Source organism: Columba livia, chromosome 2 (assembly GCF_036013475.1).
Source record: "Columba livia isolate bColLiv1 breed racing homer chromosome 2, bColLiv1.pat.W.v2, whole genome shotgun sequence".
NCBI classification, from domain to species: Eukaryota; Metazoa; Chordata; class Aves; order Columbiformes; family Columbidae; genus Columba; species Columba livia.
The window spans coordinates 17,688,493-17,705,035 of record NC_088603.1 but is presented as its reverse complement, the minus strand read 5'-3'; the positions used below and the strand labels follow the sequence as shown (position 1 = coordinate 17,705,035).

Genomic DNA, 16,543 nt, shown 5'->3' with positions numbered 1-16,543 from the left:
TTATGTATTGTGGTGATGGTGTCATAATAAGTCACTATAAATCTGCCACAAAGAAATGCATGTTTACATTAACAATAATAATGCCAAAATGGAATGCAGATGCATTATGGAAAAGGAGAAGGACACTATACACACTATACACACTATCCTTTGAAGTCTTCCTGTAGAACAAGTAATATGCAAAACAGAACTCCGACAAAAATGAAACATTAAGATAGACAGGGGATTTGGAAAGAACACAAAAACTCCTCTCCTGTACAGAAAAGGTACAATCTAGAAATGTTGGCTGAAGGGCAGCTTTTGGAGGTCATTCAGGCCAATGTCCTGCTCAGGGCAGGACTATTGTCAGTGCCAGATGAAGTCAGGCATTACATTATGCTTGAGGTTGGATATTCCACATCTCCGGTTACTCTGCTCCAGTGCTGGACTTTCTACCCATTGAAATACTTCTGTTAATTCTCAGCACAAGCCTCCCATGGCTGCAACTTGTGGCCATTGCCCTGCGTTTCAGCATCTTTCATTGCTGAGAAGAGTTTGACTCCACGGTCCTTGTGAGCTCCCCACTCTCAGGTAGTTGCAGGCTGCAATTACCTTTGTCCTTTGCCTCTTTCTAGCAATAGATCTATCACAGATTCCATTATGAAGCTGTTTTCACCTTGATAAATAAACTAGGTAATCCTAAACTGAAGAACTGAGTTATCTCACATTTTTTATATTTTCCATGGCCACAGTCCTGTCTAGTAAAAGAAAGTTCTAAAGAAAAAAACAACCCACCACTCCTTTCTGCTACTTCTTTAGCACAAGAGTTGTGCTAAGTGTGGATGTACCTTTTTAAGAGATTGTACTGGTTTTGGCTGAGACAGAGTTAATTTTCTTCACGGTAGCTCATATGGTGCTATGTTTTAGATTCGTGATGAGAACAGCGTTGATAACACAGGGATGGTTCAGCTATTGCTGCGCAGCACTTACAATGTCAAGTGCTTTTCTGCTTCTCACCACCGAGTGGGCTAGGGGTGCACAGAAGCTGGGAGGGACACAGCTGGGACAGCTGACCACAGCTGGCCAGAGGGATATCACACACCATATGGTGGTGTGCTCAGCAATCAAATTGGGGCAAGAAAATGTAAGGGAGGGATGTTTGGAGTGATGATGTCTGTCTTCCCAAGCCACAGCTACGTGTGATGAAGTCCAGCTTTCCTGGAGACGCAGATGGCCGCACACCTGCCTGTTGGTGGAAGCAGCGAGTGAATTCCTTCTTTTGCTTTGCTTGCACATGTGGATTTTGCCTTACCAATTAATCTGTCTTGATATCAACCTGTGAATTTTCTCACTTTCACCCTTCTGATTCTCAACCCCATCCCACTGAGGCAAACACACGAGCAGTTGCGTGGGGCTGAGCTGCCAGCGGGGTTAAACCACAGCAGACACACCAGGACCTGGAGGATCCCACCGGATGGGCAACAGGGGAACCTGAGGAACAGTCCAAGGATAACCCTCAGCTTAGGCAACTCTACTTTTCCCTTTAGGAGTGCTTAAAATCTCAAAAGCCAATATACAACGTATGTATTTCATATAGGTTTTCAGACAATCTGTTTTGTTTTCGGAGTTGCGATTTATCCAAGACACTTTGAGATATTAACTTACGGTATCTAATTCACAAAAGTCTTAGTAGCAAATCATGTTTGAAACAGGAAACTATGTAAATTAAGATTTTATTAAGATTTTCCTGACAAATTCAAGAAAAGCAACAATAAGGGTGTTTTCATTAACACTAAAAATAAGCTGCTCAATTAGAACTCATTTCATACTATATGTTCAAATTTCTTCACACCTTTCAGAATTAATACTCTTTCTGATACTAAAACCTAAAGCTATTTTTTTCCCCCTCAAAGAATTTCTTTGATAAAAAGAAAAGGAAAACTTAAAGCTGTGATTTAAACATTTAAGGGGGGAAAAAAAAAAATAAAAAAGTAGATTTACTATGTTAAAACAAAGCAAAAACTTTCCATACGGTCAAACATTTAATTATGCCCATGGGCACCTACAGTCAGTGAATACCAAAACTTCCTTCATGTTTATTGATGCCAGAAATCCATCAAGAATAAGAGTAATAGTAAAATATCTACTGTGAGACAAGCTACCCCTGCACGCCTAACAGAGGCATCGCTCTCCCACTGTCATCTCAAATACAAAATCATGGCTTTCGCAAAGTAACTTTGAGATATTTCTTTAGGATTGCTATCCATTAAAACAAATATCCAGCACAACATAAATAAAGCTCTCACTGGTTTGCAGGAGAAAAGGAATATAGTTAAATTTTACACAAGATGACTTTCAGTCTACAGCAAATAAAAATAACCAAATCAGTAAAGCATTTTAATATTCTCATAATACAACCTTTCATTTTTCCAGATATCCCCATGAAGATATTAACTTTCTAGTATTCATAGTCCAAAGTACAACAACAGACATCTTAAATTTGCCCAGATTTCAATTCAAGTATTTTAAAATATGTTTTTATGCTTTCTTTTCAGTGTATCGAAAGGTCACCTTTTTTTACATGAATGGTAACAGGCACAGTTCACAACAAAGGTCAAGATTTCTCCGGAGATTCATTCTCCCTCTCTCACTTTAAAACAAGTTCGTGATTTGAATTCAAGATAAAAGATGAATATATTATTGATCTAAATACTCAGACTCGCCCACATATATAATGCTCAAACACCATCAAAGAACACATTCTTATGATTCATTTCATGTGCTTTACTTATAATGACCGCGAATGGAAGTCACAAGTGTATTATTGAACGTTATGAATAAACAGGCGTAATGTCTGTCTGCCTGTGTTTCAAGTTAATGTTACCCATTCACACTCACAATCTGAACACTCCCCACCCTGTGCACTCGCACAAAACCCCAAAACAAAAGACAGGGTTACTTACCAATGGCTCCCTGTTTTTGACGAGCCTGATTATTTTAACTGAGTCTTCCTCCTCATCAATGTCATCAGGCATGGGGGGCAAGACAGGATCATAGTTCTTCTGAGCAACAGTATCATGTACAGAGAGCAAAGCCTGCAAACATTAACAGTCAGTTTGTTATTTGGCATCTGAGACATTTATGAAAGACAAAGCAGAGGATATTTTTCATAGCCTGACTCTTCCAGTGTAATGCACGTAGATCGGATATAATTGTTGTATACAATTTTAACACACGTCAAACTGATGAAAAACTCCATAAAGTATGTGTTTTCATATACAGAACGTATGCATCTACTAAACTGTGGATACAGAACAGAGTCTTCATACACACAAGAATACCAAGTGCTTTGCACATTAGCTTGAAACTACAAAAATCATGAACAGGAGAAAGCCCAACTCTCCTAAAGTAAGAACGTTCTACTAATCCTAGATAAAAAGTCTATTTGATATAATAAGCAGTTCTATGAAACAAATGAGCAAAATAAGCATCTATCAGTACCTCTGTTCAAACATGAGATGTATGACTATAAGCTGTTGCCCAAATATTCCCTTCTGAGGAACTCTGGAAGCTTACCTGGTTACCGGATCCCTTTCGTACTAGCTCCCTTTAATATGAGATCCAAATTACCTTAGGAATTTTTAATTTATTGTGGAATTCATGATTGAGATTGAGGAACATAATGTTGAAACGATTTGGTTCAGGCAGGTGCTTATCAATCACCTGACTCATGTCTTGCCTCCTTTCTTTCTCCATTGCTTCTCCAGGCCACACTTCGCTTGAACAATAGATTTTTCAAAGAAAACCCAAATGAAGTCTGACAAAATGGTCAATCTTAAAATGATTTATGAATGCGCAGAAACTGAAAATCTTGAAAGTCCAAGTTAGAAAGCTCATTCTCCTAATGCTCTAAAAAAACTCAGCTATAATCTAAAATTCACAGCTTTTTCTACATACAGAACTCTTAAAAGTTCTTTTCTGTTTTGAAAAGTTTTCATAATTTGTAACACCTTTTAAATTGGTGAAAAAAACAGTTAAGTAATTCTTTTACTTTTGTAGTGAGAACTATGCATTATAGCAGGACTAACAGCAACAAACATACATATCATTCTGTCTACTTTTTCCAGTTTTCAAGTAGTTGCTCCTCAATACATGAATATTTAAATTTTTACCTGATTTTTTTTCCCAAAGAGTCAATATTACAAAAGATGTAGTCTGATTAGCAGAAGTAATTTGCCAATTGATAACCTTCCTGACAATAAAAATAAAGCATTTTGGAAAATGTGGAGATGTTTGGGATACAGCAGAACACATCAACATTGTAGACATGGATGGTATCAGAAGGTTTCATAAGAATGACTGTAATTATGAATCTATTACAACAATTACAATAATAATTAAGAAGAAACTCCTTAATAAAGAACAGAAAATTACTATAGTTCTCTGATACCAGTTTACTCGCTACTTAATAAAAGGCTGAGTACACAAATGACCGGAAACTTCTCAAGGATAATACAAATGTTTAAAAAGCATGACACTTCCATTACAATATTCCAGATTTTTTTCTTCCTGAATGGATTAGACTGTCACAACAGAAAACAATTCCCAGGCAATGCTACAAGGTATCATGTCAAAAGCAGAAGGCAAAGAGCGTATCTTGAAATTCTGAACTTCAAATTTGAAATTAGGGCCTCAACAAAATAAACAGAAAGGAAGATCGTACCTGCTTCATAAGAAGTTGCTATTGTTTTACTAATTTCTACGTATATTGTACAATTTGATAAAAACATTTCAACACACTCTAATTATTTCTGGTATTCTTCCCAAGACACAGTTATGAATTTGTACTATTTATCATCAGAAATTACCCACTCCCTCACACCAAATGTTACTTTTAGTTTAGATCTGAGCTAAAAACCTCAGGCCAGCAACTATGTTTCCTCCTGGCAATGTGTATTATGAAGCATTACACATGTAAAGCCATGCAATCAATGCAGTCCTCTAAGGATGTATGCGAAACATCAAAGATATACTAAAACAAAAGTAGTGTTTGCTTTTACTTCAGGTTACTTACAGTTAAGACTTCTGAAACTAGTCTTCTGCAATTACATTTTTCCACATAATGTAGGGCACATTCATAGTCTGGTTCAATTTAATAAGGTTCTACATTGCAGCTTAAAAACAATCAGGCAGATAGAGAAAACAGATGAAAATAATCTAAAGTGCCACTTCCAGAGTAAAAGGTAGCAAATTAAAACATGTTCAGAAGAATCTACCCTTGACAATGAAACTTTCAGAACAGATTCTGTTCACTGCTACACTGAATTATGCCACCAGTGTTCATAAGGTACTTCCCTGCTCTGATGGCCAGATCCTGGACACTACGCACAGAACAATGATGCGGCCCAAGTATTATAAACCGATGTCAAGCAATGTCTGGTATTTATGAAGCTTTTCTTCACTCACAACTGGAACTTACCAACCCCTTCCCTCCTCCTCCTAAAAAACATACTAAACCAACAATATACTACAGTTTCCAACATAAGATCTTTTCCCAAAACTCTAGTACTACTTTATCTCAGTGCAAAGATGCGTATTTTAGGTAAGAGCATGAATGCCAGAAATTATGTCTTTTCTCAGTCAATCTTCCAGAAGAGCTTCTGTGACCACAAACTTGTTCATGCTGCACGCTGAACATGCCGAGATTTCTTTCCTGCTTGTCCTCCATCATCGCTTCTTGTAGCACACTTTGCTCTGCCCGCTGCAGCTGCTCTTGAAATAGTCAGCAGCACAGACATGGGCCAATAACTAACCTGCAAACAAAGCTTCAACTAGAAGTGATCAGAGCCCGTCCTCGGAAGAACGACCGTATGTTCTGAATACAACGAAGAAATGAACATATGCACAGCTGCTCTGTACTGTGCAATTAATAGAATGTATGCTTAGTTCAAAAAACTCTGTGTCAGGCTAGACTTTTATAGAAAAGGTTGGGACTCTTTAAAAAACAAATTACAAGTGTGAAGAAACAAAAGTTGGATCTTATGAAGAACAAGATTTACATGGAATAATTGTGCAGTAAATGCACATGGCAATGGAATGGTAGCAATGTTTTCTTTTTGTAGATAAGATTAACTTATTCACTGCCATTATACTATTTTTTTCATATTTTTAAGACTTTATTTATCATAAGAAACTCTGCAGATGATTTTTTAAAATGTTTTTTGTTTTCCAATACACAGCTCTTCAGAACTATGCATGTATGATCCAAAATTTGGGTCATGTGTATTTAAGTACCTCTGGAGAAAAAGATTTCATTTCAGCTCTAAGTTCTATGCTTATGATTCACTAATGTAAACATGGTCCATATTTAGAACTTGAAAGAAGGTATGATTCAAACTCCTGCACTACCTAAATATAAATATTGATGTTCAGCTAAATTCTTAGACATGATCTAGCTGGAAATGAATACTTTCATCAGACCTCTGAAATGTCTAATAACTAGTGCTGTATTTTTCATATTAAAGCTATCACTGATCATTTCACAGTTTATAAATTGAAATTTTACACTATCAACTGACACAAAGCAAATCTGACATTGGAAACATTCAAAGTCCTTTTTCTCAAACTGTTCTGAAACCTTAAATGTTTATTTAAATTGGGAATGTTATTAATGAAAACAGTTCTATATTTTGAAAAATGTGTATCATTTAACTACACTGACTACATTTTTGCTCCTGTAAAACAATGACAAATTTTATATTATTTTTTGTTTCTGTTCATATTTTGAGATCTGTAAGAGTAAAAATACCCCATGTAGCCTCCGACTTGTGAACACAACTCCTTAAGTTTTTAACTTCTCATTATTAAAAATCTCAATTTAAGCTTTACTTTTCAGAAATATTTTACGTTTACTAGTCTAGAAAAACATTTTAGAGAACAGTAAGTTAAGTAAAGAAGCAAGACAGAATGGACAAAGAAACAAAACCAGTCTCTTTACAGTACTTGACAAAACAAGATGGGAAAATTAAATAACTAATAGTTAAGATTATCGATATAAAACTTGTAGGGACTCAAAGCAGCCTTTATGAAAGCCAACAGCCGCAGCAGATGGTGACACCGCCAACCCAGCTGCTGGTGACCTGCCCATGGAGCGATCCCTGCCCTGGCAGCAGAGTCAGCAAAACGGAACAAAATGGCCCATGACTTTGCTGTCCCAGTGCACGGCCTGGAGCATTAGCACCGGCCACCTTCTCTGGCAGTTCAGCCTAAACTCTATCAGGTGAGACAGAGACGTTTTTCCACCTCTTTGCTTTGCTATGGTGACAGTAACTTCCACTGAGGTTGGCACAGAGAAGTTGCACCAGAGCAGAAAAGTAACTTCATCAGCAAAGTGCCCCTGGACCCCCCTGGCAGAGCTCGTCCTCCAGAGAGCTCTACCATATCGTGGTGTCCTCTGTGATGGGGTTACAGAAGACTGGAAAAAGACAAGCTAAAGATGTCAGTCGGGAAAATTATTCAAGACTGGAAAGACTGATTTATGAGCAACTTGCATAAAGTTAAAATCAAGTCATCCAGTGACCGATATCAAAGAAGGAAAGCAGAAAGAGCTGGGAGGAGACTGAGCTCACTGAAGGAAAGATCATCGGAGCATCAAAATGGAAGGAGAAGCACAAAAGATGTAACAGCCAAACATGTGCAAGAATTTAGAAAGCAGAAGAATAAAACCAGCAGAAAGCTGTAGCGTAATGGTGATGGCATACAGGCTCTAGGCTCAGAAAAGCAATTTGACTTGAGAATAGTCTGGAGAAAAAAGGAATAAAATATAAAGTAGTCAGAATCAAGCTATACATTTAAGAGCAAGTGGTAAACAGCACAAAATTTAACAGCAGAAAAGGAAGATAAGAATTTAGGTTGGTGGGCAGGGGGAAGAGAACAACCTTTCTTCTTCTACAGGAGTCTTTAAACCTACTATCTTGAGTACATGAACTAGACTTTACATTGATGTATGGGTGGCTTCCACGTCCCCAATACCATTCTCCAGCAAATGGGTGGTGAAACAGCCACCAGAACAGGGCTGGGCATGGCAGACTCTGCCCACTAACAGTGCCCGCTGCGCCAGCACCTGCAGCCCCGTCCTGCCGCAGGAGAAGGGTGGACAAGAGAACAGGAGGGCAGGTGAGAACAGGCATCTCGACCAACAGGTGAGAACAACTGCATTAGCTGAATTCTCCAGCTCAGTAAAGCTTGAAGCATAATCTAGAAGCAGAAGCAAGCAACAAAACCCACGGGCAGGAGAAACTTGGTTGTGATGCTGAAGCAACCAGAGGATGGCTGGGGTAACAGTGAACTGAATTTTTTGGTTTTGGCAGCAGAACCAATGAGTGAGCCAACAAGCTACCGTAAGCACTTATCAGGCAAAGAAGTAATAATATTCCTTCTGAAGGTGCAATAATCTATTCACTTTCTTACAGAAATCTGAGATTTTCTCTTCTGAATAAAACTCTCAAGTTTAATATGTACAGCACATAATGCTACAGAAATCAGTGAACTTCCAAAGAAACATGTTTTACTTATGCCACTGGAAATCATATGCAGTGTTCATTTGACACAAGCAAAAAACTGTTGACAGTGATGGTAAGAAAAATGAAATAAGTCCTATAAATTAAGCATGACTTTCAGTTTGTAATCAGGACACCAACGGGTGCACTAATTCATAGCAAAAAAAATCAGAGTTAATTTACTTCTTTCCATCCTTCAAATTTTGTAGTTTTCCTATGTATTTTTTATAAACTCCCTAGAAATGGAACTTTGTGCGAGAAGGCAACAGTTAGATATGTACAAAGGAGAAAAAACATTCCGTGCTTGCAACTGTCCCATCTGTACTTAAACCAGAGTTGCCCTCTAGTTTAAGCTTGTACAGCTGGCAATTAAATCCCTTTTTTTTTCTAATTTGACTTTGATGCAGTTGGGTCACAGTAGTGATTAAAAATGTTTAAAACACATACTGTACATGTGTGGGTTTGTGTTCTTAATATCTACCATATATTAATGTTTTTAGCATAGCAACATCTCAGTTGGCTCAATATTCAGTATATATTACTTTTTCCTGTACTGTGATGGACTTTATCCATGACTATATGAACTTCCTTTCACAAAAGGGTAATTTCCTTGCCTGAAAATGCAGTTCCTTGATTTCAGATTCACCAATCTGAACTGATGGGTTTACCTGCAGCTGGTGGCCAGACAGCAATAGCCAACAGAAAAGTGAACTTTCTGCATCTTCAGACTCCACTTCCTCTGGCTCATTGTTCGCAGCCCCCGGAGACTCTCCCGAAGTTGAACTGTTCTCAAGTGTTCACAGAAACACGCAGCCTGTCCCTGTCATCTGCTAAAGGTGTTACTGTTCTTCCAGATGACAGCCCTTTGTTTTCCCTCCGTTATGGACAATGGCAGAATAAGCTCCGATTTTAAATAAACAGTGAAGAATCTAACAAAGTCTCTTTTACATTTGTAACGTGATTCATGCAACTAGAGCATTCTTGAAGCTTTAAGCCCTATTGAAGTAACTTCCAAGAGCACAAATAGATGGTTTGCAGAGTGGAAAATGCCAAGACAGGAGCACTCTTCCAATATCTTGGCAATCCCTCATCAATTCATTTTTTGAAGAAGTGACAGCATCCTGCAATATTAAGTGTCTACAGCAGTAGCATGCATCTTTTCTTGGTGGAAAGCCACCTGAAGACATCCCTCCCCAAAAAATCAAGTGAAAATATAAACTAAAGAAAAGTAAAAGCTGAAGTTGCAGTTGCCCTTTCTGAAAAAGTGTCTTTTAGAAATGACCCAGCCTTTATTTGACAGCAACATTATATATAAAGTCTTGAAAACATCTACTGATCCATGAGGTTAAAAGAATCTGGAAATACTTGATTCCTCCAGAAAATAACAACATATATTCATTTATGATAAGGAGGCCTTGAATTCCTCTATGGAGTACTCATACTATAAAGACACCTAACTAAAAATAATCAACCAGTTTAGGCTTTTAGGTAATTACTTTTGCCTACTCTGGACTTTTTCTGTACTGAACACTAGAAGTAGTATTTCTATATATTAATTTCACCAAATTCAGGTATCATTCTGGAGAACTGAAAGCTGCAGTATTATCTTCATCATTATATACAAGCAAATCTTTTACAAGTACTTAATAAAGTTGTAACTGAAGAATTATAAAATGTTAAAATAGACACGATACAATAAGATTAATACTGCCTCTTAAATAGAAACATTCTTTTTAAAAGGCCAGAAAAATAGCAGGTATAAGAAAAAAGCTTGCAACTTTCTAAAATACCTTTGATAAGGATACTTACAGATTTATAAACTTACAGGTTACAGATTTACAGGTTGATCATGGAAACAGTTTTGCCACTGACTAGAAGCCCAGGAATAAGCAGAAAGGGGGAAAAAGTTATTACAAGACCATACCGCACCACTACCAAAGTTTGACCAATTAACTAGAAAAGAGGAGACTGTTAAATAAGTTAATGGGGAGTTCAAATAGAACAGCCTGGCAAATGCAAGGGAAAAACACCACTGAAATCAGCATAAAATAAAAAGATGACAATTGAAAAATGGACTGTTTGCATCGTATTGCGTAGTTTCTCCATTTTCACTAGCTAAACAGAATTGCTACTTGAATGGGATGTGATTTTATCCACACTGTTTTCTTCCTCCCACTAATTTGCCAGCTTCAATAATGTTGCCAACTTTTACGTATTGCATTGTGAATGCTATAGTTACATGTGTGCAATCCAACATTCTCACATGGGTTAAAGTTGGTTCCTTCATGTGGGGAAGTCTGTATATATATAACCAAATAACTTCTTCAATTTACTTTTCAAATCTTCTATTTTCTGCTGCCAAGCTGCCTGGCTTCACCTTTGTTCATTATATCTATCACTTTGTTTATTGTATGTTGACTGCTAGTGGGCATTCTCATGTCCATACATCTAAGAAGATTGACAGACAAGCTGTCTGTCAGACATCAGCTGAGTTAACACATGAGACGGACCTGGGAGCATTTCCAGAGTAATACGATATATTAATGCAGTATTCTTTAATTTCCTTTATATCATCTTATATCTATGCTTATGATACATTGTATATTGTTATATGTATAGCCTGTCCCCTTCTACCACATTAACTGCTTTCTGTCACAACTGCTTTCTGATTTTCTCCATCAAGGCTTTTCTTGCTGTTTTTTAAAAGACTATTTTGCTATTACATTTTTGTTTTACTTCATACCAGTAACATGAACATTCAGAAATAAAGATGGCAACATATTCTCCTGGCACTCCCCACACGAAAAAGTTTTCTAGAAAAACCTCCTTTGAATTATGAGTGCAAGCAGAAATGGAAATAAGAAGTCAAGGTCTAAAGCTGAGAAGAGTTAAGAATAAAATCTATTTTTCCTCTAACAAGGTTGACAAAATGTGTGATGGAGGGCTTCCCAAAGTAGCAAACAGTTTAAAGGCAGGAAACGCTGGGCAGAAGGACCCCACTCACTGGCCAACAAAGTCTCCCCAGCACGGTCTCCTCTCCCCAGCTTATCCATCAACCAACATTATCAAACCATTGGTGCTGTGGTCCTTGCTTATTGTTGCAGTAATCTGCACACAGTGCTTAGGGGGAAAAGAAATATTTCTCTCTCACTGCTGATATTTCACAGCATACCATCCAAAATCAAGCAGGCTCCTGCAGATTTACAAATTAATGGCATCTGATCTCGCAAATGAGGATTATGTAGGTAACATTTGAGTTCACGTATGAAGTACAATGCATTCCAGCTTGCTGTTACAATAAACTGGTTTGTATAGTAAAATCTCTCAATATATTATAAGAGCACAACTCTTGTAACGAGTCCTATCAGCAAACCTCAAAGACCACTGGTGGTTAAATAGTTATAAATCATGTGAAACTATGCTTCCGGAGCAGATATTATAGTTTGTGTTATCATGTGTAAGCATGAATATTTCATAAGAAGAACAGCCTCCCATGACATGAGTAAAAATAGAAAACATTGGTATATTTGGTAAGACGGGTCTCTAAAGGGACAGGGCCAAAACGACCTGCAAGTGCCCAGGATACAGTAACAGCCCAAATGCAGCTCAGATGTTAACTGACCTGAAATTGTATTTGGGTTCTCCAGATGCAAAACCTGAACAGTTGTAGGCAAACCCCAACAATTTCCAATGGAAAATGCTGACTCTGCAGAAACTGCGTATTTCAGTGAAAAAGCCCTGATGGAAAATCCTCCGCAAGTCCAATAACAAAAGAAACGTTGGAAAGAAGACAAAGTTTAGATTGAGATTTTTTTTAATTACATGTTACAATAAATGCTTCATGAATTTTCAAAGCAAAACCAGATTTTGTTTTATATTATTATAGCCCAATATTTTCTTTGAGTGCTTTGTATGTTAAAGTTCTTGTAGAAAAACGCCTGCTGTTTCCTGCACAGTAAATCATATTGTCAATTTTTACCAGTGACTGTAAGGCAGCTTTACAAGGCTCTGCTGATAAAGGCTTACAACGTTTGTTTTTTTAACAGAACATGTAGCGCTTTGATCAGAACAGTCTATTAGGCCACTGTGCAAATCCAGTAAGCCTCAGATGCCATGGATGATGGCATCAGAGAATTTACAAACTTCCCAGTAAATACAAGAAGGACAGAACAGGACAGAAAAGGTACACTTCAAGCTAAAAGCAGCACTTTTTCTTTTCTTAAAGAAAACTAAACAAATATAGGAACCATTTCTACAAAGGACAAAGTGCACTGGCTTCATTATTTGCAGTTTTACTTTTGTTTAACTCATAGTTCTATTCTGAAGGAAAGCCAAGGAGGTACTTAATAGATGAAAATGTTTACAAATGCAAATTGTTTATGCTTTGTGCAACTGAAAGTCGTACACCTCAAATGAACTGCAAATAAAACAGCAAGCATAAATCCCATTTACAATTTTCTGGTGTATGCATCTTTGCCATTTGAAAGCAATTGAAAAAAACCCCTGAAAACAATTGTATTTTCTCTGAACAGCATGTTGAAGTTGTCCATGGATAAGTAAATCTGAAAACATTCCCAGTCATACAGGAGTGGTTTTCCCCTCACTCTGCAAGTTATCTTAAAATTACTTCCAAAATTCTATTCATTCTACAGTAATGAAAGAGAAGCCAAGAAAAATACTTCAGGTATGTCCACCGCTTGTTCCCTCTATGGCTACAGGTACAGCACCCAAAGTGATCCCAATACCTCACATTCCTGTGCACCTCGATGCACTGAATCCATTCACAGTCCTGCCTTGTGCCCTTGTTTAGGTACCCGGTTCATGTTTCAGACCGGCAGCTGGCAAACCTTTCAGCACACATAAACAGGAGATCGACTCCACCACTGGCATCCTTAGGAGGTTAAAAAAGCCTAATTTCCTGTGGGTCATAAGAGGTATAAACATCCTTCGGAATAGTTTTAGCTTTTCAAGTAACTATTGTTCTGCCCATTACACCAACAACCACAAAGGACATATTTTATATGAATTTAAAACACGCTAAATTTACCCTAATAGGGATTAACTTCAAATGGTAAATTTCTCATTTTAACATGTAATGATCAGGAATGTAACTGCTGTTATAAACATGAAGTTAAAAGCTAGTTGGACCTGAATAATTTATCCAAGCCTGTCTCAAAGTTAGTACAACTGGGATAACATTGTTCAATGGACTAAAACACGGTTCACTCTTGTGACAGACATTTCTGTTTACAGCCACACCAACAAAATAAATTCCTAAAATGTTAATTCCTATAGTTAATTGTTTTAGTTATTCAGATTTCAAATAATTTTAAAAATAAGTAACAATTATGCCCTTGTACTATGGCACTGTTCCAAAAAGAACTCAATTTTTTCCAACTTGTCAGAAAAAGAACCAAGATCTACTATTCAAGAAAGAAGTGCAAGAGAATTTGGAAGTTTTAAAGTCTTTCATTCTTAGTTTGATCATCTGTCGTATTTACTACATGTCTTTTCTTACAGCGCCTGTCACTGGGGTTCTGCCCCATGACTGACAGAGTAACTCTAGTGTGCGCTTCCCTTCTTCCTGTTTGCGTCCCTACTGATGGGTAAGACCATTCACTAACTTGATTGTGACATGTGCATTGCTGACTCATAGTCAACCTGTTGTCCACCAGGACTCCTGGGTCCTTCTCTGCAGTGCTGCTTTCCAGCAGGTCCAGCCCCAACTTGTACTGGTGTCTGGAGTTGTTCCTCCCCAGGTGCAGGACCCTGCACTTGCCCTTGCTGAATTTCATCAGGTTCTTCTCTGCCCAGCCCTCCAGCCTGTCCAGGTCACACTGAATGGCAGCACAGCCTTCTGGTGTATCAGCCACTCCTCCAAGTTTGGTATCATCAGCAAACTTGCTGAGGGTGCACCCAGTTTCTTCAGCCAGGTCACTGATGAACAGGCTGAACAAAACTGGACCCAGTACTGACCCCGGGGGAACCGCACTTACTATAGGCTTCCAGTACCTCACACAGATAAACAAATCCACTCCATTTCCAGAGCTACATGTTCTGATCTACTTCCAGAAATCTGTTTTAATCATACAAGATAAACCACAACCAATGTTACTTCATTTAGTTACGGTAATGGATGCCACTTCATTTAGTTACGGTAACGGATGCCACTTCATTTAGTTACGGTAACGGATGCCACATTTTAGAGCAGGAAAAATACCCTCACGACATAACTGGATATTGTATCCAGTATTTAAAAGACCAGAAATGCCCAATTTATTTTGTCTGAAAGAAAATGCACCCAACAAAACTCTAGAATCACTTCTAGGACATCTTGAAAAATCTCAGGTCTGATAAATATAACTGCCTTGGAGAAATTATTTCCTTCTTCAAAACACTTCTCTATGGATGAAAACCATGAATACCATAAACTTGTCAAAGCTTTACTCATCAGATGCAAACACTCAGAAATACATTCAATGAAACAATTTTGTAAAATGAAATTAAAATATAGAAGTATTCATCTAACCAGACATTTGCTGAAACATCTCCTAGCCTTCTGCAGCATGTTAAGCAAACCTGTGAAGCTATAATAATCTTCCCAGACCTGTCCCTTTACACCACCAAACTGGTGGAAGCAGCGATGCAGTGCAGGAAGCTAATCCCAACCATCCTTCACCATACCATGAACACGAGCACAGCAGCAGGGAAGGGGAAGCTCTCCTGCTGGCGCCAACCAATGCTGCACTTATAAGCCAGGTCAGGAAAGTTTTCCCTGCAGAGTAACACAGAGCCAGTTTCAGTCAATCCCAAATTAAGCCATATACAAGTTTTTAGATAAAGCCTATGCAACATCATTGTAAAAGACATGTCAGTTATCCCAAGTAATTCCAGATGTGTGGGAAAGAGTTGTTCTAGACATCATTTTGCTCCAGGATTCTAGAAGGAAAGAAATAAAGAAACCCTCTCCAGCCACCAACCTAATAGCAAAAAGCTAGAAAATCTTACGCAATGTACGGCATAAGGTCCGATACAGCTGAACAGATTGGGAAGGAACTGGAGATACCATCACAGCCCCAAGCCTGACAGTGTTCAAGAAGAGACTGGACAACATCCTCAAACACATGTTGTGAACTGTGGGGTTGTCATATGCAGGGACAGGAGCTGGACTCCATGATCCTTGTGGGTCCCTTCCAACTCAGGACATTCTGTAATTCTGTGATTCTACTGAGTCCTGCATTGTCTGGTCAACATGACAGAGAAGGGAAAGGGATTTTTACCATCTCTCCCAGACATGTTTGCCGTGAGAAGGCGGATTAAGAAGATAACAGGCGAAAATATCATGTGTACTGTCAGTTCTTTCCCCTAACTCACAGGAACACCTGCAAGTGTGTGCCTGGTGTGGGATTGGGCAGTCTGGCCATGCAAAGGGCTGGGTACCCTGCAGCTCACAACCTTCTCCTGCAGCCAAGACACACTCGCTAAGTTACAGCAGTTATTCAGTCATATTAACCACGCTGAGGGTAAAGCACTTCTTTTCCTGAAATCCCACTAAGATTATCACATTGCATTTAATAATTTCCAAGTAACAGGCAGCAAGAGCGAGCGAGTGAATGAGACCAAGTGAGAGAGAGGGGGAGCAAGACAGCAAGCTGGGGTGAGAGAAAGAGAAAGTGAAAAAAGGGAGAGAGATGCAGTTGTGGGAAAGGAACTGTCTTCAGACTCAATCCACTAAAGCTTCAGAAGTATGAAACACAAGTGGACAGTCACTAAGGAAATACCTTCAGTGAAGATTAGTATCTCTGCAATTTGATGCACCAACATTTCCTCTTGTAATCACCATTGGCATTGCTTACCCTTTCAGAGAAAAGCAGCTTACCACTTTGCAAATTATGGAATAACCAACTGTGCAATAATCTTTAAAAAGGAAGCATAATTGTTCTTAAAAATTCTGTAGTACTTTGAAGATATGATAGCATCTCAGGTTTTGAGATCAGCATTTTACA

General features: G+C 38.3%; 1 protein-coding gene across 13 annotated transcripts in view; it reads right to left on the bottom strand.

Moving 5' to 3' along the window:
- Positions 1 to 16,543, bottom strand: part of MPP7 (MAGUK p55 scaffold protein 7) — a 149,649-nt gene that overhangs the window by 43,659 nt on the left and 89,447 nt on the right. For all 13 annotated transcript variants that reach the window (XM_065050661.1, XM_065050662.1, XM_065050660.1 and 10 more), the window contains one exon: positions 2,943 to 3,074. In XM_065050661.1, coding sequence (XP_064906733.1) covers positions 2,943 to 3,074 — 132 coding nt within the window. The remainder of the gene's footprint in view (positions 1 to 2,942; positions 3,075 to 16,543) is intronic.